The sequence below is a fragment of the Ursus maritimus genome, unplaced genomic scaffold, assembly GCF_017311325.1.
Source record: "Ursus maritimus isolate PB19 unplaced genomic scaffold, ASM1731132v1 scaffold_7, whole genome shotgun sequence".
NCBI lineage: Eukaryota > Metazoa > Chordata > Mammalia > Carnivora > Ursidae > Ursus > Ursus maritimus.
In genome coordinates, this window is record NW_024426885.1 from 60,296,778 (window position 1) to 60,324,667 (window position 27,890).

At 41.2% G+C, this 27,890-nt stretch overlaps 1 protein-coding gene across 1 annotated transcript; it reads left to right on the forward strand.

Moving 5' to 3' along the window:
• The first annotated feature begins 11,820 nt into the window (after nt 1-11,820).
• LOC121101183 (mitochondrial import inner membrane translocase subunit Tim9-like) lies at nt 11,821-12,319 on the forward strand. The gene is made up of 2 exons (XM_040623785.1): nt 11,821-11,939; nt 12,223-12,319. The coding sequence occupies exons 1-2, from the start codon at nt 11,821-11,823 to the stop codon at nt 12,317-12,319; spliced, it is 216 nt and encodes a 71-aa protein (XP_040479719.1).
• Nucleotides 12,320-27,890: the final 15,571 nt, after the last annotated feature.

The window sequence follows — 27,890 nt, forward strand, 5'->3', positions numbered from 1 at the left end:
CTATTTGACCTTCAGACTCTGTCATACGGCCAACTACACTGGTGGAAAGCTTAAAATAAGGACTAACGTTGCTCTCCCTTGATTTAGGCATTTGCTCTGTCCCAGGCAAGTTTTGCATTTGTGAAAATCTGAACCACAAACCCTACCTGTGTGATTATCTTACCTTAAGAAAACTGAAGCTGCAGGGCGCCTGGGTGGCTCAGTCTTAAGCATCTGCCTTCGGCTCAGGGGGTGATCCCGGTGTTCTAGGATCGAACCCCACATCAGGCTCCTCTGCTGGAAGCCTGCTTCTTCCTCTCCCACTCCCCCTGCTTGTGTTCCCTGTCCCGCTGGCTGTCTCTATCTCTGTCAAATAAAGAAATAAAACCTTTAAAAAAAAAAAAAAGAAAAGAAAAGAAAACTGAAGCTGCATTTGGTACTAAACACGATTTCTAGAAACACAGATTGTTTTAACAATGAAATATGAAATTGACCCAGAGACAAAAATGTTCTTTCTCCACTCCTATACGTGAGTTTTCCGAAGGAGTTAAAGGAAGGCTAAGAAGTTTTATGGTGAATTAATACTACTTCAAATACAATCTCAATGATCATGAATTGGAGTAGGATTAAGACAGATGTCTTAAAAATCCTCCAGAGGGGCCCCTGGGTGGCTCAGTTGGTGAAATGTCTGCCTTCGGCTCAGGTCATGATCTCAGGGTCCTGGGTTCGAGCTCCACATTGGGCGCTGCACTCCGCTCAGCCAGGGAACCTGCTTCTCCATCTTCCTCTGTGATCTCTCTCACTTTCTCTGTCTCTCAAATAAATAAATAAAATCTTCAAAAAAATAAAATTTAAATTTAAAACAATGCTCCAGAAAGAGAGAAGGGCAGGTAAGGATATGATTCCTCACAGACTTCTTGATGAGGCACTTCCTGGGGGTCACACAGGGCAACGACAGCCAAGCCAGCTTCAGCTGGCCCAACTCAACACTGGAGGCTCACTGACCACATGGTCCCTTCTCCCTAAGTGCCCCTGGCCAGGCTGCTCTTTAATCCCCTGGGCCTCTGGGGTTTCTACTCTCATCCTTCAATCATCTCTTCATTGGGAGTACTATCCCATTTTCAGTACTGATTCTTAATTAGGAAACACTGCCAAGACCAGCTGTGGCCTCTGCATTGGGACTCCCACTCCCTCCCCTGTTCCTGCCGCTTGCACCCAGTCCCTCTGCTTGGGTCTGAAGTCTCACAGGCCAGTGAATCACGGAACTGCTCTTAACACAGCAGAGAGATTTCCACAGATTTTCTCTCTGACAACTTTTTATTGCACCATCTTCCTGGTATAACAGAGACCTCTGAGATGACTTACTGTATTTGATAGCAACTCAGCTATAATAAAAATCCAATGAGAAGTGCACTCCTGTTGGGTTTTTTTTTTAAGTCCAGAGAAAGAAAGCCCAGGTCTGCAAAGTTAGCAGAAGAAAGGAAATAACAAAGATCAGAGCAGAAATAATGAAATAGAGACCAGAAAAGCAATAGAAAAGATCAATGAAATGAAGGGCTGGTTTTTTTGAAAAGACAAACAAAATTGACAAACCTTTAGATAGACTAAGTAAGAAAAAAACAGAGAAGACTCAAATAAATTAAATCAGAAAAGAAAAAGAAAACATTACATATGATATCACAAATATACAAAGGATCATAAAAGAGTACTATGAACAATTATGTCAACAAATTGGATAACCTAGAAGAAATGGATAAATTCCTAGAAACACACCACCTACCAAGACTAAATTATGAAGAAATAGAAAATATAATAACAAGTAAGGAGATTGAATCAGTAATCAGAAATCTCCCAACAATGAAAAACCCAGGACCAGATGGTTTCCCTGGTGAATTGTACCAAACATTTAAAGAAGGGTTAATATCAATCCTTCTAGAACTCTTCCAAAAAAAAAAAAAAAAGAAGACCAGAGAACACTCCCAAACACATTTTATAAGGCCAGCATTACCCTGATACCAAAGCTAGTTAAGGACACATGGAGGGGCATTAAGCATCTGTCTTTGGCTCAGGTCATGATCTCAGGGTCTTGGGATGGAGCCTCACATCAGACTCTTATGTTCAGTGAGGAATCTGCTTCTCCCTCTCCTTCTGTCATCTGACTCTTGCTCTCTCTCATATAAATAAATAAAATCTTTAAAAAAAAAAAAAAAAGACACTACAAGGAAGGAGAGTAGAATGGTAGCAGCTGCCAGGGCCTGGAGAATTGGGGGAAATGGGGAGATGTTGGTCAAAGGGTAAAGAATTCCAGTTATAAAATGAGTAAGTTCTGGGGACCTAACATCAGCATGGTGATTATAGTTAACATTACTATATTATATACTTGAAAGTCCTGAAAGTTGCTAAGAGTAAATCTTAAAAGTTCTCACCACAAAAAGGAAATGGTAATTATGTGAGATGATACAGGTGTTAGCTAACACTACTGTGGTAATCATTTCTTTTTTTTTTTAATTATGTTATGTTAGTCACCATACAGTACATCATTAGTTTTTGATGTAGTGTTCCATGATTCATTGTCTGCGTATTAACACCCAGCACTCCATGCAATATGTGCCCTCCTTAATACCCATCACCGGCCTATCCCAATACCCCTGCCCCTCCCCTCTGAAGCCCTCAGTTTGTTTCCCAGAGTCCATAGTCTGTCATGGTTCATTCCCCCTTGTTTACCCCTTCTTCATTCTTCCCTTCCTTCTCCTACCGATCTCCCTGCTATTTCTTATGTTCCATAAATGAGTGAAACCATATGATAATTGTCTTTCTCTGCTTGACTTATTTCACTTAGCATAATCTCCTCCAGTCCCGTCCATGTTGCTACTAAATGTTGGGTAATCGTTCTTTCTGATGGCTGAGTAATATTCCATTGTACAAATGGACCACATCTTCTTTATCCATTCGTCTGTTGAAGGGCATCTCGCTTCCTTCCACAATTTAGCTATTGTGGACAAAGCTGCTATGAACATTGGGGTGCATATGGCCCTTCTCTTCACTACGTCTGTATCTTTGGGGTAAATACCCAGCAATGCAATTGCTGGGTCATAGGGTAGCTCTATTTTTTTTTTTTTAAAGATTTTATTTATTTATTTGACAGAGATAGAGACAACCAGCGAGAGAGGGAACACAAGCAGGGGGAGTGGGAGAGGAAGAAGCAGGCTCATAGCGGAGGAGCCTGATGTGGGGCTCGAACCCAGAATGCTGGGATCACGCCCTGAGCCGAAGGCAGACGCTTAACCGCTGTGCCACCCAGGCGCCCCAGGGTAGCTCTATTTTTAACTTTTTGAGGGACCTCCACACTCTTTTCCAAAGTGGCTGTACCAACTTGCATTCCCACCAACAGTGTAAGAGGGTTCCCCTTTCTCCACATCCTCTCCAACATTTGTTGTTTCTTGCCTTGTCAATTTTTGCCATTCTAACTGGCGTAAGGTGGTATCTTAGTGTGGTTTTGATTTGAATTTCCCTGATGGTTAATGATTTTGAACATTTTTTCATATGTCTGTTAGCCATTTGTATGTCTTAATTGGAAAAGTGTCTGTTCAAAAAAAAAAGTGTCTGTTCATATCTTCTGCCCATTTTTTGATCTGATTGTTTGTTTCTCGTTTATTGAGTTTGAGAAGTTCTTCACAGATCTTGGATACCAGCCTTTTATCTGTAGTTTCATTTGCAAATATCTTCTCCCATTCTGTGGGTTGCCTCTTTGTTTTGATGACTGTTTCCTTGGCTGTGCAGAAGCTTTTTATCTTGATGAAGTCCCACAAGTTCATTTTTTGTTTTGTTTCTCTTGCCTTTGGAGATAGGTCATGAAAAAGGTTGCTTTGGCCGATGTTGTAGAGGTTGCTGCCTATGTTCTCCTCTAGGATTTTGATGGATTCCTGTCTCACATTGAGGTCTTCCATCCATCTGGAGTTTATCTTTGTGTATGGTGTGAGAGAGTGGTCAAGTTTCATTTTTTTGCATACAGCTGTCCAATTTTCCGAGCACCATTTATTGAAGAGACTGCCTTTTTTCCACTGGATGTTTTTTCCTGTTTTGTCAAAGATTAGTTGCCCATAGAGCCAAGGGTCCGTTTCTGGAGTCTCTATTCTGTTCCATTGGTCATGTGTCTGTTTTTGTGCCAGTACCATGCTATCTTTGTGATCACAGCTTTGTAGTATAGCTTGAAATCAGGCAACATGATTCCCCCAGCTTTGTTTTTCCTTTTCAACATTTCCTTGGCAATTCGGGGTCTTTTCTGGTTCCACACAAATTTTAGGATTGTTTGTTCCAGCTCTTTGAAAAATGTCACTGGTATTTTTTTTTTAAAGATTTTATTTATTTATTTATTTATTTGACAGAGAGGGAGACAGCCAGCGAGAGAGGGAACACAAGCAGGGGGAGTGGGAGAGGAAGAAGCAGGCTCTCAGCAGAGGAGCCTGATGCTGGGCTTGATCCCAGAGCTCTGGGATCACGCCCTGAGCCAAAGGCAGATGCTTAACAAATGCACCACCCAGGCACCCCGAAAAATATCACTGGTATTTTGATCGGGATAGCATTGAAAGTGTAGATTCTCTGGGTAGCATAGAGATTTTAACTATGTTTATTCTTCCAATCCATGAGCATGGAATGTTTTTCCATCTTTTTGTGTCTTCTTTAATGTCTTTCATCAGTGTTCTGTAGTTTCTAGAATATAGATCCTTTATCTCTCTGGTTAAGTTAATTCTGAGATATCGTATGATTTTTGGTGCTATTGTAAATGGAATGGATTCATCTTCTTTTCGAGTCTCATTGTTCGTTAGTATAGAAATGAACTGATTTTTGGGCGCCTGGGTGGCGCCTCAGTCGTGGGCATCTGCCTTCGGCTCAGGCGTGATCCTGGTGTACCGGGATCGGAGTCCACTATCGAGCTCTGGCCGGGAGCCTGCTTCTTCCTCTCCCCTCTCCCCCTGCTTGTGTTCCCTCTCTCGCTGGCTTTCTCACATAAATAAATAAAATCTTTAAAAAAAAAAAAAAAAGAAATGCAACTGATTTCTGAGCATTGATTTTGTATCCCGCCACATTACTGAATTGCTCTATAACTTCTAATAGTTTGGGAGTGGATTCTTTTGGGTTTTCCATATAGAGTATCATGTCATCTGAAGAGAGCATTTTGACTTCTTGCCGATCTGGATAACTTTATCCCTTTTCTTTCTGATTAGCATTATGCAAGGACTTCTAGCCTACTATGTTGAACTAATAGTGGCGAGAGTTGGGGCACCTGGGTAGCGCAGTCGTTCAAAGCGTCTGCCCGGCTCAGGGGCGTGATCTCGGCGTCAGGATTCGAGTCCACTGCCGGATGCTCCTCTGCTAAGCCTGCTTCTTCCTCCCTCCCACTCCCCTGCTGTGTTCCCTCTCGCTGGCTGTCTCTCATGTCATAATCGATAAAATCTTTAAAAAAATAGTGGCGAGAGTGGGCATCCTTGTCGTGTTCCTGATCTTAAGGGAAAGGCTTCCAGCTTTTCCCTATTGAGAATGATATTTGCTGTAGGCTTTTCATAGATGGTTTTTATGAGATTGAGGAATGTACCCTCTATCCCTACACTCTGAAGGGTTTTAATCAGGAAAGGATGCTGTATTTTGTCAAATGCTTTTTCTGCATCAATTGAAAGGATCATATATGGTTCTTGTCTTTTCTCTTGTTAATGTGATCTATTACACTGATTGATTTGCGAATGTTGAACCAGGGATGAACCCCACTTGGATGGGATGAATGTTGCATCCCAGGGATGACCCCACTTGGTCATGATAGATAAACCTTTTAATGTACTGTTGGATCCTATTAGCTAGGATCTTGTTGAGAATTTTGGCATCCATATTCATCAGGGATATCAGTCTGTAATTCTCCTTCTTGATGGGGTCTTTGCCTGGTTTGGGGATTAAGGTAATATTGGCCTCATAGAATGAGTTTGGTAGTTTTCCTTCTGTTTCTGTTTTTTGAAATAGCTTCAGGAGAATACATATTATTTCTTTGAATGTTTGGTAGAATTCTCCAGGGAATCCGTCAAGCCCTGGACTCTTGTTTTTGGAAAGGTTTTTGATCACTGCTTCAATCTCTTCATAATTAATCAGTCTGTTTAAATAATCAATTTCTTCTTGTTTCAGACTTGGTAGTTTGTAGGTTTCCAGAAGGCATCCATTTCTTCCAGGTTGTTTAATTTATTGGCATATAGTTGCTGATAATAGTTTCTAATGATTGTTTCTATTTCATTGGTGTTGGTCGTGATCTCTCCCCTTTCATTCATAATTTTATTAATTTGGGTCCTTTCTCTATTCTTTTGAATAAGTCTGGCCAGTGGTTTATCGATCTTATTTATTCTTTCAAAGAACCAGCTTCTAGTTTTCTTGATCTGCTCTACTGTGCTCCTGGTTTCTAATTCATTGATTTCTGCTCTAATCTTGATCAACTGCCTTCTCATGCATGGACCAGGCCTGTTCTTCTGTTCCAGCTCCAGCTTCTTAAGGTGAGAATAGAAAAACTGCATTTCAGATTTTTCTATTCTTTTGAGTGAGGCTTGGATGGCTATGTATTTTCCCCTTAGGACCGCCTTTGCAGTATGCCATAGGTTTTGGACTGATGTGTTTTCATTCTCATTGGTTTCCATAAATTGCTTAAGTTCTTCTTTAATTCCCTGGTTTGCCCAATCATTCTTAAGCAGGATGGCTCTTAGTTTCCAAGTGTTTGAGTTTCTTCCAAATTTTTCCTTGTGATTGAGTTCCAGTTTCAAAGCATTGTGGTCTGAGAATATGCAGGGAATAATCTCAGTCTTTTGGTATCGGTTGAGACCTGTTTTGTGACACAGTATATGGTCTATTCTGGAGAAAGTTGCATGTGCATTCGGAAAGAATGAGTATTCTGTTGTTCTGGGGTATAGTGTTCTGTATATATCTATGAGGTCCATCTGGTCCAGTATGTCATTCAAAGCTCTTGTTTCTTTGTTGATTTTCTGCTTAGGTGATCTGTCTATTGCTGAGAGCAGAGTGTTGAGGTCCCCTACTATTAACATATTATTATCTATATGTCTCTTTATTCTGGTTAAGAGTTGGTTTGTGTATCTTGCTGCTCCCCTGTTGATATTTACTATTGTTATATCCACTTCTTGGATACATCCTTTAAGAATAATATAGTGTCCTTCTGTATCTCTAACTACAGTCTTTAGTTTAAAATCTATTCTGTCTGATATGAGAATTGGTACCCCAGATTTCTTTTGAGGTCCGTTGGCATGAAAAATGGTTCTCCATCCCTTCACTTTCAGTCTGGATGAATCTTCAGGTTCAGAATGAGTCTCTTGTAGACAGCACATGGATGGGTCATGTCTTTTTATCCAATCTGCAACCCTGTGGCTTTTTATGGGAGCATTTAGGCCATTCACAGTGAGAGTGATTATTGAGAGATATGATTTGAATGATGTCATGCTGCCCGTGAAGTCTTTGTTTCTATAGATTGTAAATTTCTGTTCTGTATCACTCTTGGGGTCTTTTTACTTTTATAGAACCCCCCTTAATATTTCTTGTAAGGCTGGCGTAGTGGTCACATATTCTTTCAGTTTCTGTCAGTCTTGGAAGGTCCTTGTCTCTCCATTCATTCTGAATAACTGCCTTGCTGGATAAAAGATTCTTGGCTGCATGTTCTTCTCACTTAGTGCTCTGAATATGTCTTGCCAGCTTTTTCTGGCTTGCCAGGTCGCTGTAGACAGGTCTGACGTTAGTCTGATGTTCCTCCCTTTGTAGGTGAGGAGTCTTTTCTCCCTGGCCACTTTCAAGATTTTATCCTTGATTCTAAGATTTGCGAATTGTACCATTATGTGATGTGATGCTGGCCTGTTCTCATTGATCTTGGGAGGGGTCCTCTCTGCCTCTTGGACACGAATGCTTGTTTCCTTCGCCAAATTAGGGAAGTTCTCAGCTACAATTTGTTCAAATATCTCTTCTAGACCTCTCTTTTTCTCCACCCCCTCGGGGATGCCAATGATTCTGACATTGGAACGTTTTGCTGAGTCAGTAATCTCCCATAATGTACATTCTTGAGATTGGATTTTTTTTAAGCCAAATCCCCATTTTTTCCTTCTTTTCTATCATCCCATCTTCCAACTCACTAATTCATCCTTCTGCCTCATTTACCCTGGCTGTCAGAGCATCCAGTTTAGACTGCATTATGATTCATAGCATTTTTAATTTCTGCCAGATTCGCTCTCATTTCCACCCTTAGATATTCTATATTCTTGTTAATATTTTCATTAATATTTTTTCAAGTCTATACATCATCTGGACCATTGTTACTCTGAACTCCATTTCTGACAATTTGGTTATATCCATATTCATTAGTTCTGTGGCAAAGGCCACAGTCTCTGTTTCTTTCCTTTGTTGGGGGTTCCTCCTCCTTGTCATTCTGATGAGGAGTGGTTGCAGGGATATACAGAGCCCAAAATCATCGACCAGGACCCAAGCAAGGTGCACTTGTTTTATAGGGACCTTAGGGATGTGGGCTTCTTATTTTTTCAGCCTGCCTTCGGGTGGAGGGGCCTGCCTTGCTGATACTCAGGCAACCCTATTTGGGTAGAGTCACCCTGTCCCATGTGAGGGGGGGTGGGGATGGGCACAATGCGAACCGGTATTTCCAGGCTTTTGTTCTCTGGTGGCCTTCCCTGGGGGTTTTCTGTGACTCTTCTGAGAGTCAGAGCAGCAGGAGCTGTAGCAAAGCTTCTGTCTCAGAACAGACAGATCGCAGTCTGCTCTCCACTGAGCTCTCCTGTCCACTTTAACTCTGTTTCTGTTGATGCTGCTAAAAACCCCTGCAGCGCCCAGGTTGTGTGCCCCACAGCCACTCTCCCGGCCCTCGCTTCTGGGGCCGGCACATCTCTGTCCGTTGTGCTTCTAACACCGCCAGCCGCCCTGGGGTTCCTGCGTGTGCTCCTGAGCTCCCTGTTTCAGTGTGGTTCACACACACTCCGGAGCCCCAGTTTTCAGTCTGGTCACATGCGCACTCCCAAGCTCCCGGTCTCAGTCTGGTTTCCTGGTGGCTACTGGTCTGCGAGTCCGGCCCGCTCCCCAGTGCAGGAGGTTAGGGCTTCCCAGCGCCCAAGCGCAGCGGCTCCCTCCCCCTTCCGTTTATCTTCCGATATCTGTGCGCAAATTCACAGCTCCCCGCCTCGTACCTCAATACTCAAGGCCGGAGATGTTCGTTTGTAGAGATCCAGATGTATCTTCCTACATCTCAGGCTGATTTTGTGGGTGTTCAGGATGATCTGGTAGATATCCAGCTCAATTCAGGGGACCGGCTGAAAAAAGATCCCCTACTCCTCCGCCATCTTTTTTTTCCCTCCTGTGGTAATCATTTCATAATGTATGTGTATCAAGTCAATATGTTGTACACCTTGAAATTACACAGGTTACAGATGAATTATATCTCAATAAAGCTGGGGAAAAAAGTAAAACAATTTGCCATATCGACAACAACAACAAAAAGCCCAAGGCTGGTATAGTATTCCAGACAATAATATAAAAGTAATAATAACAAATAGCATGTATTTAGCACTTGCTATGTGCCAGGGACTATTTTAAACACTTTGGTTACATATGTTATCTAAGTTAATCCTCTTATCACTACTCTGAGGTAAGTATTATTATTATTATTATTCCCATTTTACAGATGTGGAAACTGAGGCATGGAAAGCTTTACGACCTGAACAGCAGAAGATAATGGAAGATGCCTGTGTGGCATAGTTGGTTAAGCATCTGACTCTTGGTTTTTGGCTCAGGTCATGATCTTAGGGTCCTGAGATCAAGCCAGCATCAGACACAACACTCAGGTTTCTCTCTCCCTCTCCCTCCCTTTCTCTCTCTCTCTCTCTCTCTCTCTCTCTCAAATAAATAAATAAATATTTTTTTAAAAAAGATAACAAACTCAGGATTCAAACCCAGATCAAGTCCTTAACCTGCATACACTGCTTCTACAATGCACTGTTCCCCTGAAGTGACTATAAAGGTCTCTTCTTTCCACTCTCAGTCACAGTAGATATTCTTTTTTAGTGTTCAAATAGTTCCCCAATTTTGATAACAGGAGTCCCTTCAAGCTTACTTGAATATTCCTGTGATACATACCCATTAGTCTTTGAGTATTCCCCTTACTTTTTGGCCCAACAAAATGTCTGAGGTCATCTTGTATTCTTCCCTGCCTGCAGACTCCCAGATTTTTCAGGGAATCCCAAAGAATCAGTATTTTTTATATTTCTACCACCCAAAAAAAGTATAATGAAACATCCCAAAAGCAACTAATACCAACTAATACCCTTAATAGAGTATAATCATCTTCCAGTTCATTACTTAGGGTCCCGGTTGGACTTTTATTGCCAAGAATAAACGTTTAAAGTAATAGGATTTGTCTTCATTAAAGTCATGATTCCCTAAGGAGTCAAAGAAATGATGGATGAGTAAAGCCAGGACTTTGGGATTTGATCCTCATAGTGGAACGCCACACTCAGTTCAAAACTTCATAGGCAATCAAAGCACAGAGTTTTACTTAATCTGACAAAGAGTCCTTCCCAAAGACATATTAATGAAATTTAACTTATTAAGTTGCTAATTATTGTATGCTGTCATCACTGTTAAATCAAGACATATTAATCACATCATCATTTCTGAATCCTACAAGGACTTTGCTCTAATCTTACTCTGTACCCAACTTATGAGTGCTTTAAACACGAAGTAGGTTACATAAACCAGAAATTTCCCCTTTTGCCCCAAAGGAAATAAAGTTTCTATAAATCCCAAGAAATCTCCCAGAAAACAAACTCTACCATGCTCCTTTAAAAATATTACACTTGACACCAGAAACCCAGTTCTACTTTTGCATTTACTTAGAAGTTACAAATACATGAATAAACCAAATGATTCTAGGGCATACACAGGAAGTAAATGAACCTTGGTATCAGATCAAATGTAGGTTTGAATCCCAGCTCTAAACCTTATGAATTCTGTGACCCTAGGTGAGTTTTTAAATTTCTCTATATCAGGGCACCTGGGTGGTTCAGTCAGTTAAGCGTCTGCCTTTGGCTCAGGTCCTCATCCTGGCATCTTGGGATCCCTGAGAGAGAGCCCAGCATCAGGCTCCCTCCTCAGCGGGGAATTTGTTTCTCCCACTTCCTCTGCCCTTCTTGTGCTCTCTCTCTCTTTCTCACATAAATAAATAAAATCTTTAAAAAAAATTTCTCTATGTCTCAGTCTCCTCATCTGTTAAGTGGGTTATTATAGGGGCTGAATAAGATAATTCATTCCTGCACTTGGGACCAAGCCTAGAGAATGAGTGCCCAATACTGTTAGCTACTGCTATTATTGGCTTTCTGCTCTTATCTCTAATGACTGTAATTACCAATGCCACCTGTATAAATCAGATTAGGTCAAATGATTCTTCAGTGACAGGTTAATCCAAAATCTCACTGGATTAAACAGATGAAAGTTATTTCACACTCAAGCAAAGACCACATTAGGTCCTAGCAACTCTCCATGGCAGCTGCCCCCATATAGGGACTCAACAATTCAGACTGCTTTAGTTTCTCCACAATCCAGCTGCCTGGTGCCTGTCCTGACCCTAAATTTCCACCCCCAGACTCAACTGGCAGTACAGCTTCCCAGCCTCATACTGGTGTTGTATGGGAAAGCCCATGCTTAAGACATCAAGTCTCACTGGAGACACTCAAGAAAAGGATGAACAGTGCTTTTCCAGAGCATAATGGAAACTCATGCATCAGAAAGAGTAGCTAATAAATGTACCAAAAGAATATGGCTGCACAAATACCAGGATCTGATCAGATAAAACAATATAAGGAAATTCTTGGAGACTACGATAAATTTACAGAAACCTCCTTTTTGGACTGTGTTACAGACCACACAACAAAGAAGTAAAATCTGATGAGACCACCTGTTCAGAACATTGCTTATAAAAATATTTTTAAATGAGGGGCATCTGGGTGGCTCAGTCGATTGAGCACATGGCTCTTGGTTTGGGCTCAGGTCATGATCTCAGGGTCGTGAGATGGAGCCCCACATTAGTCTCTGTGCTCAGTGGGAAGTCTGCTCAAGATTCCCTCTCCCTCTGCCCCCCCACTCTCTCTCTCTAAAATAAATAAATAAATCTTTTAAAATATATATATTTTTTTTAATGATGCAAGGAATATCCATGAGAGTTCAGGAATATCATATTCAGCAGAACGAAGACATGGCAGCCAAAGGAGGACTCTTGGTCAACCACGATAAAGAAGTCCTGATGGATGTACTTTAAAGAAAATGCCAAGAGCTATTGCTCTGGAAATAAGAATTCATCTGATAGAAACGTCCGAAAGCAAAAACCACCGTGTTAAACTGTCCGTCTGCTAAACTGCTTGGCAAATGGAAACGAGTGGAGAAAAAAAATTACTATTTACCAGGAATAATCAAAATAGAATCTCTTGTTGTTCATCGAAAATAATAAGATGCAACATTTGTTGAGCCTTTAATATGCAGCAGGTCAGTCACTTGATTAGAAAAATAAACCACTGTTTATTCAACTGTGACTATTAATTTTAAAGCAAAATATAAGTTCACTCATGTATGAGAAAGAAAAGAGTTTTATTATTAAAATAAATGGAAATTTCACTGAACAGTTATTTACATTAAATGGTACAATAGTATTCTAACTAGACTCTGGATATGTTGAAATGTTCTTCAATCAGGGTCATCCTCCAAGTATTTCTGTTCATTCATGTCTGCTTTAAGTTGCTGGCAAATACATCAAACAATTACTTGCCAAAAAACAAACAAACAAATAAATAATTACGGCTGCTTTAACCTTGCATTTCTGTCATTTCAGCCCACAGACTCCTCTGTGACTGCTAAGACAGGGGAAGAGAATGGAAGAAACATGTTGGCTTTTCTTTCCACTGTCACACATCACTCCCATTCAAATTTTCTTGGCCAGAACCATCATACGGCTCTGCTTAGGTCCAAGCAGCCTAGGAACTGTAGTCCTGTATTCCCAATAAGGAAAGGAGACCTGGATATTGGTTTGCACTGCTAACTTTTCCACTGCTAAGTTTAAGTTACTAATACCAACAAACTAAAATAAACACATGGGATATCTTGAGTCCTGACTTCATGCTTAATCAGTACCTTGTCTAGGTTACTTTCATAACAGAAAATAAAGACAAAAGAAAAAAATTTGTAATTGCAATGTTAATGAAGCTGACCATTTTTATGCACAGTTCTCACTTCCTTTAAAAAAAATGTCCCACAGATCATATTGCTTTCATACGAAAGAAGCTCATTATTCTTTTGTGGCAAAATTCACTGGCATTTCCATAAAACCCTAGCTCTTAATTATACTGTGATTAAACTCCTTATGCACTTTTAGTTTGTAGAATAGCCCTAACATATTTCTACCCTCAGGGAAAAATATTTATCCCAAAGCATTTCTTTCTTAATTTAAAGAAAGAAATAATGAATGATAATTTTAGAATCAGAGAACTGAAAGGAATTTCAAGAGATACAATTCTTTTTTCCCAATATTTTATTATTAGAAATAATATAATAATTAATAACCCTGTACATATACCCATGAATTGTTACTGAAGTGAAAACTTCAGCACTGTGCAAATTTACTTCCTTGTACTCCATGTACATTCTACATTAATCAATTATAAAGAGATACAATTCTATCATCAAACATTTACTGAGCCCTTTCTATATGTAAGCAGTTACATACATATCAACCCATAATGGATGATAGCTCAGAAAATGCAAAAATGAGTAAGTCACAGTGTCCCTGCCTGAGAAGCCTACAATATATACAAGTAACAGACATTAAAATATTCTGTGGCGGTGGGGAGTGAGGGGGTGCCTGGGTGGCTCAGTCAGTTAAGCGTCTGCCTTTAGCTCAAGTCAAGAAGATCCCAGGGTCCTGGGATCCAGCCCCACATCAGGCTCCCTGCTCAGCAGGGAGTCTGCTTCTCCCTCTCCCTTTGCCCCTTCCCCCAACTCATACTCTCTCTCGTTCGCTCACTCATTCTATCTCAAGTAAATAAATAAAATCTTCAAAAAATATATGTATTCTTTGGGATCACAGAAGGAATAAATACTGACTTGAGGAAGGTCTATCAGAGAAAGTTAAATGAAAAAAAGTCTCAAATCTGGATTTTAAAAGCTTTGGTAGTCAGAGAAATGATGGGGACAGAGAATGGACATTCCAGGGTAAAGAAACATGAATTAAGAAAGGAAAGCAGATCTGTTCTGAGTACCACAAGAAGCCTGTCCACATCCTCTAAATAAAGAGTCCATGTGTTGCTCTGATAAGTGCAAGGAAGAGGTAAGCTAGCTTTTCTCAACCAAGATAAATATGGCCTGGTGTTACCATTAGGAATGAGAAACTTGGGGCGCCTGGGTGGTTCGGTCGGTTAAGCGTCTGCCTTCAGCTCAGAGCATGATCTCAGGGTTCTGGGATCGAGCCCTGCATCAGGGTCCCTGCTCAGCAGAGAACCTGCTTCTCCCTCTTCTCTCTGCTGCTCCCCCTGCTTGTGCTCTCTCTCTCTCTCAAATAAATAAATAAAATCTTTAAAAAAAAAAAAAAAGGAATGAACTCAGGAAACTTAAGATGTATATGATACGATAAAAGAAATAATGAAAACCACTTTGGTGGGTATTACAGGTGGGACGTCACAGTTGGGCCTTCATTATGGAGGGTACTGAATGCCAGAGTAAGGACTCTCACAGGAGAAAAAATAAGGTATCGGAATGAATACCAGAGAGGAAAAGTTTCGAAGCAGGTCACTTTGTTCAGGAGTGACTGTCAGATGGGGAGTGATGAAGTGATGAAGATCTGCAGCAGAAGCAACGACAGCAGGAGCGGTAGGTAAAGAAAAGGCGTATTTGACAGTAAATTCTTGGAAACTGATCAGTTGTAAATGTAAGAAGATGAGAGAAGGATTTAAGAGCTCTAGCCTAATGGATGGCATCTATCATTTCAGGGAACCCAGCAAAATAAGCTGTGTAAAAAAGAAGCTAATCCATCCATTAGGGACATGTACAATTTTGAACATTAACAGTTTTGCATCCCAGATCTACTATATACTAATTGTTTTATCTGGAACAAGTTGCTTAACCTCTGAGTACCTCTGAGGGTTAAATAAGCTAATAAAAATAAAGAGCTCTGCACAATGCCTGAATGATAGCAAGAGGTCAATAGTGTTAGCTAGCTTCGTTATTATTACTATTATCTTCATTATGATTGCCACCCATGTGGAGATGCCTAAAAGACTGTTGGAAATCAGCGCTCATGAGAAAGATGAGGATTTGAGATGAAGATTTATGATAACATAGACCTGAGAACTGAGTGAAATAAAAGAGCAGGAGGGGCACCTGGGTGGCTTAGTCGGTTAAATATCCGCCTTTGGCTCAGGTTATGATCTCAGGGTCCTGGGGTCGAGTCCCACATCGGGCTCCCTGCTCAGCGGGGAACCTGCTTCTCCCTCTGCCCCTCACCCTGTTCATGCTCTCTCTCTCTCTCTCTCTGAGTAAATAAAATCTTTAAGAAAGAAACAGAGCGAGAGAGCGAGAGAGCGAGCGAGAAAGAAAGAAAAAGAAAGAAAGAAAGGGAAAGGAGGAGGAAATGGCCAAAAGATAGGTATCGTTGAGGAGCGGTCTGAGATCAGAGCTTTTGTTTAAAGGACAAGGGGAAGAATAGCATCAATGAGACTCTCTAGGAGACACAATGAGCCATTCATCGCTGGGCTCCTGAGCACTACATGGCTGTACCAGATACGTCCAGGCACTGGGAGGCAACATCTTTGGATTCAGATATTCCCTACACAGTTAAACGTCCACAAAGTCTAAGTCCAGTGTCATCTCTCTTACAAGTGTTTAAGATTCAGAACTGCTCTTCCTGAATCACATAATGTCACCAGAAACCTCTCATTCATCTCACTATTTGTTTTCCGGGAAAAGAAACTGAGGCCCCATGGGACTTGCACAGGTTAAATTTCAGTTTATGACAAAGGCTAGACTTAAGTTGTCAAACAGAATGCCACAAAGCCTGAACCTAGCTGTCTGGGAATATGGTAATGCCTTAAACGGCACTTTTGATCTTGAACTAAGTTTGGGACGAAACTGTTTCTTCTCAAGGAGCATTTGTATTCCTCAGGCTTCTCAACCTCAACACCATTACTAATATTTGGGGTTGGACAACTCTTTATTGTGGGGGGCTGCCATTCCTACCGTAGACTGTTTAAAGCATCCCCTCCACCCACTGGATGCCAGTAGTCTCTCCCCTGACCCATTTGTGACAACCAAAAAACAGCCACAGACATCCCCACGTGTCATCTGGGGGACAAAATTGCCCCAGGTTGAGAATCATTGTTCTGACTGATACCTGTTAATTATTCTTAAGAAATGATAAACTCACTGAAAGTCCAGAGTTGTAAAATACATGCACAGATTAATAAAACTGGAACTTGTTTCCTTTTGGCTCATGATCTTGGAAAGGATTTATCTATCTCCTTCAGGAAAGAAGGCATTAGTGTTTGACTATCTGAAATCATAATAGCCATTTTATTAAATACCCATTTCAATGACCCAAATAAGTGAAATACTCTAAATCATCATTAAAAAATTCAGATGACTAAAGATGAAATACTGATTTAGGAAATATGGCAATAAAGAAAAATTCATCTGTCAGCAGTCTACCAAATATATGCTTAAATATCTAAAGTCCAGTTTTTCTTTTCTTTTCTTTTTTTAGAGAGAGCAAGCGAGGGTGGAGGGTGGGCAGAGAGAGAGAGAGAGAGAGAATCTTAAGCAGGCTCCACACCCAGAGTGAAACCCAACACGGGGCTCAACCTCACGACCCTGAGATCATGACCTGAGCCGAAATCAAGAGTCAGATGCTTAACCCACTGACACCCAGGCGCCCCTAAACCCTAGTTTTTCTAATTGCTCTATACCTGTGTTTCCCCAAAAATGTTTCACAAAATCCTGGTTTCAAGAGATACTAATAGACATTTGGTGGGAAAAAGATTTTATACTGAAGCAAATCTGGGAAATGCTGGGTTAGATCATGTTAAACAGTTTTCTTTCACACACAACTCAGCAGAGCCTCTAGGATATTTATGAGCAATGTAAACCTCTATAACCACACACAAGGTGGGTTGTTTCTCCACCTTACTTGGCTAGGCAATGTTTACTCGTTTGTTTGCAAATGTTCCTCAGAGCTCACTGGGAAGCTACCCCACTCCCCGCTATCTCACTAGCTTCTCTGGTCCTACTGATGCTCTGGAACTGCGAGGACCACACAACATAGAACAGAAGACAGCACAATGCCAGCCTGGACGTGCAGACCAGCTACTGACAATTTGTAGCCATAGTACTATACGGTTGTTCATGCAGGCTCTAAATTTAATTTTAATTTCTAATTCAGGAATTGCTGTTATAGCTGAAAGTATCAGTTGGGTGTTTTTTGTTTTTTTGTTTTTATGGTAAACAATGGGAATTATCCTGCTATATTAAGCTAAAAAGAAGGGTTTGTTGAAAATATTCTGGGTATTATGAATTCTCAGCATTGTGAAGGAAAAACCAAATACCACAGCCACCAGGACAGGAAGCAGGGTCACCCCGGGTACCTGAGGAATATTAATTCAGGGACAGCTGCTTGGGCTCCCGCCATCAGGTGGCCCATCTCCAAACCATCTTCTATCCGGTATCTGCCCTAAAGTTTCAACTCCTGGGAGAAGATGTTGATTGGCTTAGCTTGGGTCAGGTGTCTACCACCCGTCTCCCCTGCCCCTCCATGGTCATGGCTGAGGTCCCATGATCTACAGCCCTAGGACACAGAATGACATGGAGGAGGGGTAATTCCCCCTAAACGTGGATGCTGAACAGAAAAATAAAATATGTTCTTTGCATTCACTGAGCAGAAAAAGGAGACATGTCTTTACTTTGTCCCACTATTCCTATCCCTTCTACTTAACAGAGAGCACTGAGGCATTCCAAAACGCTAGGCTTTCCTCTTCAATCACCTTCAACAGACTTGAGAGCCTGCCTTTCAGAGAATTCAGAAAAGTCTTTTTGAGTTGAGTCCTTCCTCTAAGAAACCTGGCATTGTTGATTAATGAGTCCCAAGGAAGAGTCATTTAGTCTAATTATCAACTAAACTCATTCATTCTTAACAGCCACAGAAGACACAAGGACAGAAAATTTAAGGCAATGTGAGCAGGAGGAAAAGGGAGAGTTTGAAGACAAATGTAACAAATCAATTCTTCCCAACATCCAAATGACCCATGTAAAGGAATTTAGTTAAGCATCTGCCCTTTCTCCATCCTCAGTCTATTGGCCCTAAATTTTTCTTAATAATTCTAAAATCCTTTTGATAATCATCAATTTCTGTGAAAACAGAGAGAAGTCTGTTTTATGATAATGTTTTTTGATTCCAGACTAAGATTGCATCCCTGCCTCTGGGGAAATTCCTTCTACAAGAAAAAAGTTTTCTTTAGGCCACTGTTTTTTAAGTGTTTGCCATCAGTACACTTTATCTTGCTAAGCAGAAGGACAACACTAAAATTAGCATGTTGGCTGATTTTTATTTTTATATTTGAGCCTGCCTAAAAAAAATAAATAAAAACTTTCTTGGGCAAGTTCTCATTTGGGTTCAATTATTTGCTTCTTGTCTTTGTTGTAGAAAAAGTCTCAATTTTACTGGAAAGAATAAAAGAAGAAAAGCAAGATTTCTAAGCAGGATTTTAAACTACATTCGTTTTCGTGAAATAAGGCCGTTTGGTCATCTGTATTTGGGATGAAAGTAAGTTTTCAATGACCTTGGTTTATTGATGCATTCTATTATGTAGAAAACAGAAAATCAAGTAAGATATCACATTGCTTGAGAAACAACAAAATGGGGACAATGACATTCAACACATCTTATAAGCACGTCTTCCAAAGGAAACATCTCCTTTAATATTTAAACTCCGTAGAAAACATCAAGTAGAATGGAACAATCACCTATTGTGTCAGAAAGCCACACCCTTGTGTCTCTCCCCCTCGTCTCCTGTACTACCACCCTCGACACTTCTGACACCAGCCATGTGGGTTTGACACACATTAAGCAATTCCACACCAGCAGGGCATCCCATAAGTCAATTCAGTTCTGACACTAATCGGAGTTAGTGCCAGGGCTTCCAGGGCTGAGTCTCAAGAGACTGTCCCCTACTTCAGATGCCAATCCCAAGTAGTAGGTCCCCAGGTTACCCCCAACTTCTGTCTGACTTGGTTTCAAAGCAGATTCCCACGAGCCCTGCTGTGGATTCAGTCATTTGCTACAACAGTTCACAGAACTCAGGGTAACACATTTACCAGTTTATTATGTAATAAAGGATACAGGTAAACAGCCTTATGAAGAGGTACATAGGGTGAGGACTGAAAGGGTCCTAAGCACAGGAGCCTCTGTCCCTGTGCAGTTGGGGTCCACCATCTTCCCCGTTCATGGGTGTGTTCACCCACCAGGAAGGTACTCAAACCCCACACTATTCGCATTTTTATAGACGTTTAGTAGGTAAGCATGAGCATCTAGTAACTCCAGTTCACACTCTTCTCCTCTCTTGTGAATGGAAGGTGGGGCTGAAAATTCCAAGCTTCTAATCATGTCTTGGTCTTTCTGGTGACCAGCCCCCACAGAGGCCCACCAAGAACCACCTCATTAGAACAAAAGACACTGCTATCACCTAGGAAATTGCAAGGGATTTAGGAGCTCTGTGTCAGTAACTGGGGTGCACGACTAAGTGTTAGAAGAAAAAATTCTCATAGCACCCTAATTTACAAGGGTTTTAGGAGCTTCGGGTCAGGAACTTGGGGCATAAACCAATATCTATATTTCTTATTATCTCACAAATGTCCACTGATAAACAGTTTAAAAGGATACTTGCTGTGTTCTTTTATTTTTTCCCTGTTTCCTCTGCCTAAAAAGAAGGGGTCATGCACTTTTTTAAAAAGGGGGTTCTGTAGAGGAAAATTCACCTTCTCTGCATCCAGTCCTGGGTGAGGAAAGAGCTGCTGTCTGCAAATCCACCCACCACCATTTACTCACAGTTAGAAGAGGGAGAAGAGAATATAAAACAGGAAAAAAAAAAAAACCTACCAACCCCCCCACACATCACTGATAATGCCTCCGGCACACATGAATCTATCATGTAGTATCTGATGACAAGACTTGTAGGAGGCATTTATCTTTGAAATAAATTTGAAAAGATTGGTTTTTTAATCTACTTTAAAATTTGCACTGAGTAAATCTTAAATAGCAAAATCTCAAAGTAGGAAGAGAGATTATTTACATTCAAGGAGACAGAATTGGTTAACTAGAGCTAAAAAATTACAGCTCTGCTGGGTATGCATTTTAATTTGGTCTGCTGTCGAGGGCATTGTTATTCCGAGCAATTATGGAATGAACCCATATACTGTAAGTCATCATCTATGGAGGGTTTCCTGTAGGTTGTAGCTATAATAATATTCCTCCTTTTCACCTTCCGGCCATCTGAACAGCATAACAAATTAAAGAAAACTTTTTTTCACTATTTAGCAAACATCATGTGATTTTGGCAGTGGTGAAATCCAATAACTGGGGATAATAGTTGGATCTTGCCAGTAGGGGGAGTTCAAGCCCAATGAGCAATAGAGAGCTTCAGAAATGGGAGTTTATGGGAGAATTCTAGAGGCATGGGCTTACTAATTACAGCCCATAACAAAATGCAGAGGAAAGTCAAGTTACTCATGGTAGAGCATATGTTGACGTAATTCCATGGGCCCGCGTCTTTGAGAGAAACATCGGCAGCCTGTTAGAGCCGCAGTTGGGTGCGGGCTGCTGCGAGCACGCCTGAAGGCCGATGCGCGAGCTCTGTCTTTCCCCAATGTCAGCTTTACTTAGCCATTAAAGCAAAGTTCAATCACAATTATGAAGCAGGTTCAGGATTCCAAACTCAATGACATTTCACCCTGTGACTAAACTTGTCTTCTTACACACCACGCAGGGCAGAAGACAAGCCACACAACAGACAACAGGAGGCTGCAGGAAGGGAACAGACCAGGCGCAGTCAATCTGGGGGCACGCAGTTGAGATGAGGCCTCCGCCGGTCCGGGTCAGCTCTAGGCATTTACTACTTCTGGTATTCAAGCGGGGAAGAATCTCAGATCTGGTGGGAGATCCATCGGGCAGGCCTTCGGTAGCGGTTGCCTTTTGTAAGTGGTCAGATGTGGAGGGGTCAGGTCTAAAGAGTCTGACAGTTTGCTGCCAAAATCCTCCCCCTTTTAAAGGGATTGAATCAGTCTCGGGCTCCTGCAGACCTGCTCTGGTTCTGCTCGTTATCAGTTCTGGGGTGTCGGCTGACGTGGTCCCAGGGATATCTCCTAGCGGGAGTACTTGACATGAGACTCTATTTTGCTCTCTACAGAGGCACAACATGCCATTTATTGTGTGTATCATAGTTTATTTAGCCTTTTATTTGCACCTCCCACCCATTTTTTTGTTGTTGTTTAGTTTTGTGTGTGTGTGATTTTGATGCTGGAATTATGTCCAAAATAAGAATTTTTTTTTAGGTTTTATTTATTTGAGAGAAAGACAGCAAGAGAGCGCATAGGAGAGAGGAGAGAGAGAGAAGCAGGCTCCCCATGAGCAGGGCGCCCGAATCAGGGCTCGATCTCAGGACCCTGAGATCATGAGCAGAGCTCAAGGCAGACACTTAACCGGCTGAGCCACCCAGGCTCCCCCAACATAAGAATGTCAACGGACAACTAGATCACTCATTTTTCCCAAATCCCATATTTTGGAAGAATTCCTTGGCCCAAATCCTACACATATTATAGTAAATGATTAATCCTTGAAGATCTGAATAAAGATCTTTCGCTACCCAAATTGTCTAAGTCTCACTTTTAAGTAACACTCATGCACTAATTTACTTTAATTCATCAAATATGGTCCCCTTTCCCTGGGGATACACTCAAACTTCAGTCTCATTAAAAAAAAAAAAAAAAAAAAAACCTTGCCCCTTTCTCTCCACAAGATTATAGATCCATCATTTGCAAGAGAGTCCTTAAAAATTCTATACCAGCTTTCTTCCAACAAACAAGCCTTGACTTCTTAAAATAGTATTGTACATGAGAGAAGATGAGAATTATGCCAAATGCTACTTTTGAAAACACTCTTTTGCATAATTGAGAAAACAGTTAAGAAAAAAAAATTGAGCTTTCTTGAAATGTTGCAATATTTATTCATCTTTGCTCAAGCCACAAAGAGAAGCCCTTTGGACACAATGGCTTGGAGCCTCCAGCAGTCCTAGGTTCAAATCCTAATTTTGAATTTACTGGCTAGGTGACTTTAGAGACATTATCTTAACTTGCTGAGCAGGTTTGTCTATAAAATGGAGTAATAGTAACTTCTTTTCAAAGTGGTTTGAGAGAAACAGATAATGTATGCCCCTGGCATGTACACAATGCTTAATAAATGGTTGCTAGGGGCGCCTGGGTGGCACAGTTGTTAAGCGTCTGCCTTCGACTCAGGGCGTGATCCCAGTGTTCTGGGATCGAGTCCCACATCAGGCTCCTCTGCTAGGAGCCTGCTTCTTCCTCTCCCACTCCCCCTGCTTGTGTTCCCTCTCTCGCTGGCTGTCTCTCTCTGTCAAATAAATAAATAAAATCTTTTAAATAAATAAATAAATAAATAAATAAATAAATAAATGGTTGCTATTCTTAATAAAATGGTGGTTAAATCATGTGATCTTCAAAGACACAGATCCCCATCTCCTTCTAAGGAAGGGAGTTGAGGCTAACATTTTTCCATTGTAAAACAGGTAACAGGTCTCTATGATGCGATAGGCTACCAGGAAGGTCAGAACTAAACGTTGTACCAGTTTTCCTTGAATATACAGAGGGCTGGCTTCAGCAACGTCATCCTGCTAGAGACCTGAACAGCTGTTTTCTATATACAGTAAAAGCAAGTATACCTACAGAACGTAATGTAAATACTGCTAACCTCCAAGGAGTCTCTAAGGAATGGCATAGCTGACAGAAGTCAGAAGTAAGGCGAAGTGTTACTAAATGTCTTGCCTTCTATAGTGGAGTCAAGAGATAATGTTTACCTGTGATGGATCAGAAACAGATGTTCAAGTACATGCTTTATACTAGTAAGGCAACTGGTAGAGGAATTAAAAATAATTACATAACACATTCAGGAGGTAGAAGGGTAATGAAGTGGGAGTTGTGTAAGTGAACAAAAAATCTCTGACAAGTTTAGAGATTAAAGTATACTATTTATAGTTTTTAAACACAGCTGTTAAACACTAGGAAAAAAGAAAACAAACAGCTAATGGTGATTATCTATGAGCACCGGACCTGAAGTGGGGCATTAGGAAGAGTTTTACTCTTCATTTAAATTTTTTTGGCAGTGTTTGATTTTTATGTTTAATAAATGCATACCTTAGGTATATAATAAATATCTCTTTAAAAGAAGGAAATGAATACTGTGTGGTTGCATGCTCCAAGATGATCCCCAACGATCCCCACTTCCCAGTAATCATACCGTTGTGTATTCCCCCCACCAGATTGTGTCAAGGTTGTCTGTGAGACCAACAGTATACAACAAAAGTGATGGTACATCATTTCCAAGCTGAATGAGAAACTGCAGCTTCCATCTTGGGTGTTCTCTCTTTCCCAATACATCTTCTTCTCAAGACCACTGGCTCTGTGGGAAGCCATGTTGTGAAGAGCCCTGTGGAGAGGCCCATGGAGTGAGCAGATGAAGTCTCTGAGAACAGCACCACGAGTATAGCTGGAAGCAGACCTCCCAGTCAACTTTTAATACACAGCAGCCCCAGCCAACGACCAGACTGCAACCTAATGAGTGACTCAGATGTGTCCGCGCACACCTAAATTCCCGACTCTCAGAAACTGGGAGATCATAAGTGTCTGTTGTTTTAAGCTTCTAAGTTTTTGCATGATTTGTTCTGCAACTACAGATAACTACTACAGACGGCTACCCCTGGAGAAATAGAAGCAAGGGAAGAATCATCATTGCAGGTATCAGAAGCTAAAGTTAGGTGCTAAGAAACCTCAGTTCTACTCTCAGGAAAGCTCTGGCTAGCAATATCACCGAAATGCTAACTGAGTTTTCCGTGACCAGAGTCCCATTTGCTGCCTCCATCGCAGTGCGACCCAACCTGAACGCGTCAGCCTGACTCTGATCCATGATTTTCCATTTCCATTCCCCTTCACCAGCCCACCATCCTCTCATGTCCACAAGCCTACCCTCTTTTACCTAGTTTATCCGGAAAGCAGAGCTAGAGATGATGGCTTACATTCAAGTAGTTTGTCTGGCAGTGGGATCCCAGGGGTCAGAAGTGAGGGGCAGGAGAGTAGAGCAGGAGAGGATGGAGACCATTACAAGGATGTGATATCAAGTTGGCCAACACTACCAGCTACTAGGTGCTCAAATATATCTCCAGTCTCCCCACCAGAAAAACAGAAAAGAAGTATGTGTCTGTTGGCTCCCAGTTCCATCGGTCAGGGGAGGCTCCGCAGGGTATTAATTCCCCAATATCCCCGCTAGGAATACTGAGTGCCAAGCAGGTCCTGAAGGGCACAGAAGCCCCAGGGCAGGAAGCTAGAAGCACCTAGTTCTAGTCCAAGGTTGTTGTTGGGTTGAAAATGCATGAAGCTGCTCAAAACCCCAGAGGAGCTCATAGCCTAGGCTCTGGCTGGAATCCTGTGAGGGCAATAGAACTTGGAATCCTATACAAGATATGTTGCATACAACCTGCATCCAAATATTGCCAAATCCTTCCTATTTTACAAACATATCTCTCTCCCATCTCTTTCCCCTTTTTTCCATTTCACAGCCACTGACTTAACCTAGGCCCTCATGGCCTCCTGCAACCAGGGTTTGTCTAAGGACACCTCAAAGGAATAACTCCCAATGTTACTTCTCATTCATCAAACCACCCCAATCACAGGCCAGGCCGAGCTCTGAGTCAGAAAGTAATGATTGCTTTGCCTCCCAGCTCACCCTTGTAAAACAACCCAGAGACAGGCTGGGCTGGTCACCCAAGGGCCGTAGCTGAGAGAATGAGTCCTTGCTGGACCAGCCCATCAGACAACTGCACAGAATTTCAGCCTGGAATCGAGAGATGTTTTCCACATCCTCTGTGGCAACTGGGGTGAAGCTGTCACATACTCTGGAGTCAGAAAAGGAGGCCATGGTGAATTCAGGTAAATTGGAGAATATCTTTCACTAGTATTCACTCTGTCTCTCAAAAGCATTTCAACACTTCCAAAAAATAACCTATTTCATAACTTCATAGCTAACTGGCTGCTCTGTATGTTGTACCTTGCCTGGGGAAATTCATCCCCTTACATACTTTATGAATTAAAATATTAGGCAACATTCTATGATGTAACTTTTTTAAAAGTTGATGATGGATTATTTTTTTAAAAATTGTCCTTGGCAGATTTCTTAACTTGAATCCTGCTTATATTACAAACATATTAATTGAATCGCAGTAAACTAGATTCTGGTTTCAAAATAATTGTTCTATGCATACTACAAATCTAGAGTACCTTAATTACTTGAATTAGTTGTACTGTAAACTCAGATCTGTTTAATTAGTTTTAATTTAGCTTCATCATAAACGAAACAGTCAATTGTTACAGGTTGTCTTGTTACACTGATGGAGAACACCTGGAATGGATAATTAGTTCCCCCCAACAACAAATTAACTTCACTACAAGCTGTCATTAATAATTATTTCACCCCCTTCCTGGAAGAAGCCTGAGATTAAGATCATAACATAAAGTCAAAATAAAGTCAGGTTGATTCTTCCAAACAGTAAAACAATTGTAGCATGGTACTTTTTGTCTGTGCTATGGCAACTCCTTCCCTAAACGGGTGTGTCTCCGTTTGTGTGAGTGTGTATGTAAATACAAACATCTAATCATATATATACATACACACACAACATATAAATGCATATTGAAGCACCCACATTTTACGTTATTTACCCCAGTCATTATCTTTATAGAAACCAAACTAGCACAGAAAATAGAAATTTTTTTGCACATGTAATAAACAGTTATTCAGGGACAGCCTAAACCACCAAACGGACATTTTTCCCACAACCCTGTGAAGAACAGAATTTTTTCTTTTCTGAGAGTGAGCTTCCTTGGAGACACAGACTTCCTTTCTGGGTAAATTTTGGCCACTCAAAGTCCATAGAGGGAAAGCTTATATTATAACGTTAAGTGGAAAATGCAGGGTACAAAACTGGAGCGACAGCACAGCCCAGCTATATAAACATGTGGGAAAAATTGAAAAGAAATGTGCCAAGATGATAACAGTGTTTGTTTCTAAGCAACTTTTTCTTCTTTGAGCGTTTCCAAATTCCAAATCCTTATATAAAATCTTATGCTAATTTTACAGTTGGAAAAACTCTACTTGAAAAAATCCATGGAAATCCTGACTATAGAGGTATTCGCTAAAAAGCCACATTGACCGGGCAGCAAGTACAAGGTTTTTGCAAGGAACTATTTTTTATCTCAGGATGGAAAACTGAAAATCGAATTTGTTTTGCAAATCTATGGTTTGGGAAACTTCAGCTGTGGAATCTGAAACCCTATTTGAAAGATAAGCAGATACATCGAAAACCGGGGATGTACTGTATGGTGACTAACATAATAAAAAATCATTATTAAAAAAAAAGAAAGAAAGAAAGATAAGCAGAAACAACAAGGGGGCTTTGAGCTACTGCAAAATGTACTTTTATCAATGATGGTGCTATTTCAGATCAATGAAAGTCTTGAGAGTTTATAAGGAGCTTTCACAGCATAAGGTGCTATAATGAGCTTGGGTTCGGGACCCAGAAAACCCCAGTGTGAGTCTGGTCTCCATCTCTGGGAAATTGTAATGCACTTAAAGGCACTGTGTAGACTGAAAAATGCTCTTTAAAAATGTCATTGTAGGGGCGCCTGGGTAGCGCAGTCGTTAAAGCGTCTGCCTTCGGCTCAGGGCGTGATCCCGGCACGCCAGGATCGAGTCCCACATCGGACTCCTCTGCTGTGAGCCTGCTTCTTCCTCTCCCACTCCCCCTGCTGTGTTCCCTCTCTCGCTGGCTGTCTCTCTGTCACATAAATAAATAAAATCTTTAAAAAAAAAAAAATGTCATTGTAGGGGATGCCTGGGTGGCTCAGTCGGTTGAGTGTTTGCCTTTGGCTCAGGTCATGATCCCAGGGTCCCGGGATGGAGCTCTACGTTGCACTCCCTGCTCGGCGAGAGTCTGCTTCTCCCTCTGCCTCTGCCTTTTCCCCCTGCTTGTTCTCTCTCTTGCCGTCTCTCTTTCTCTCTCAAATGAATAAATAAATTTTTTTTATTTTTTTAAGATTTTGTTTATTTGTCAGAGAGAGAGAGCACAGGCAGGGAGAGCAGCAGGCAGAGGGAGGAGCAGCTCCCCTCAGAGCAGGGAGCCCAAAGCGGGACTGGATCCCAGGACCCTGGGATCACGACCTGAGCCAAAGGCAGACGTTTAACCAACTGAACCACCCAGGTGTCCCTAGGTAAGATCTTTAAAAAAAAAAAAAAAAAAAAAAAAAAGTCATTGTAAGGGATACGTGATATAGGCAGAGAAGATGCTTTTATTTTACAAATGAGAGAAATGGAGAAACACAGAAACTACTGTGATTGTAGCACTCATCGTAGTAGAAAAAAACTTCACACAACCTAAATATCCATCATCAAGAGAGTAAGTCATGCAAATGAAACAAACCAGAGCTATGCAAATCAACAAGCAGGAACCTCACAGATATAA

Coding starts and splice junctions, on each gene's coding strand:
- LOC121101183 (XM_040623785.1), top strand. CDS start 11,821: ATGGCTGCACAAATACCAGGATCTGATCAGATAAAACAATATAAGGAA. Junction 11,940..12,222: donor ACAGACCACACAACAAAGAA/GTAAAATCTGAT, acceptor AATATCCATGAG/AGTTCAGGAATATCATATTC.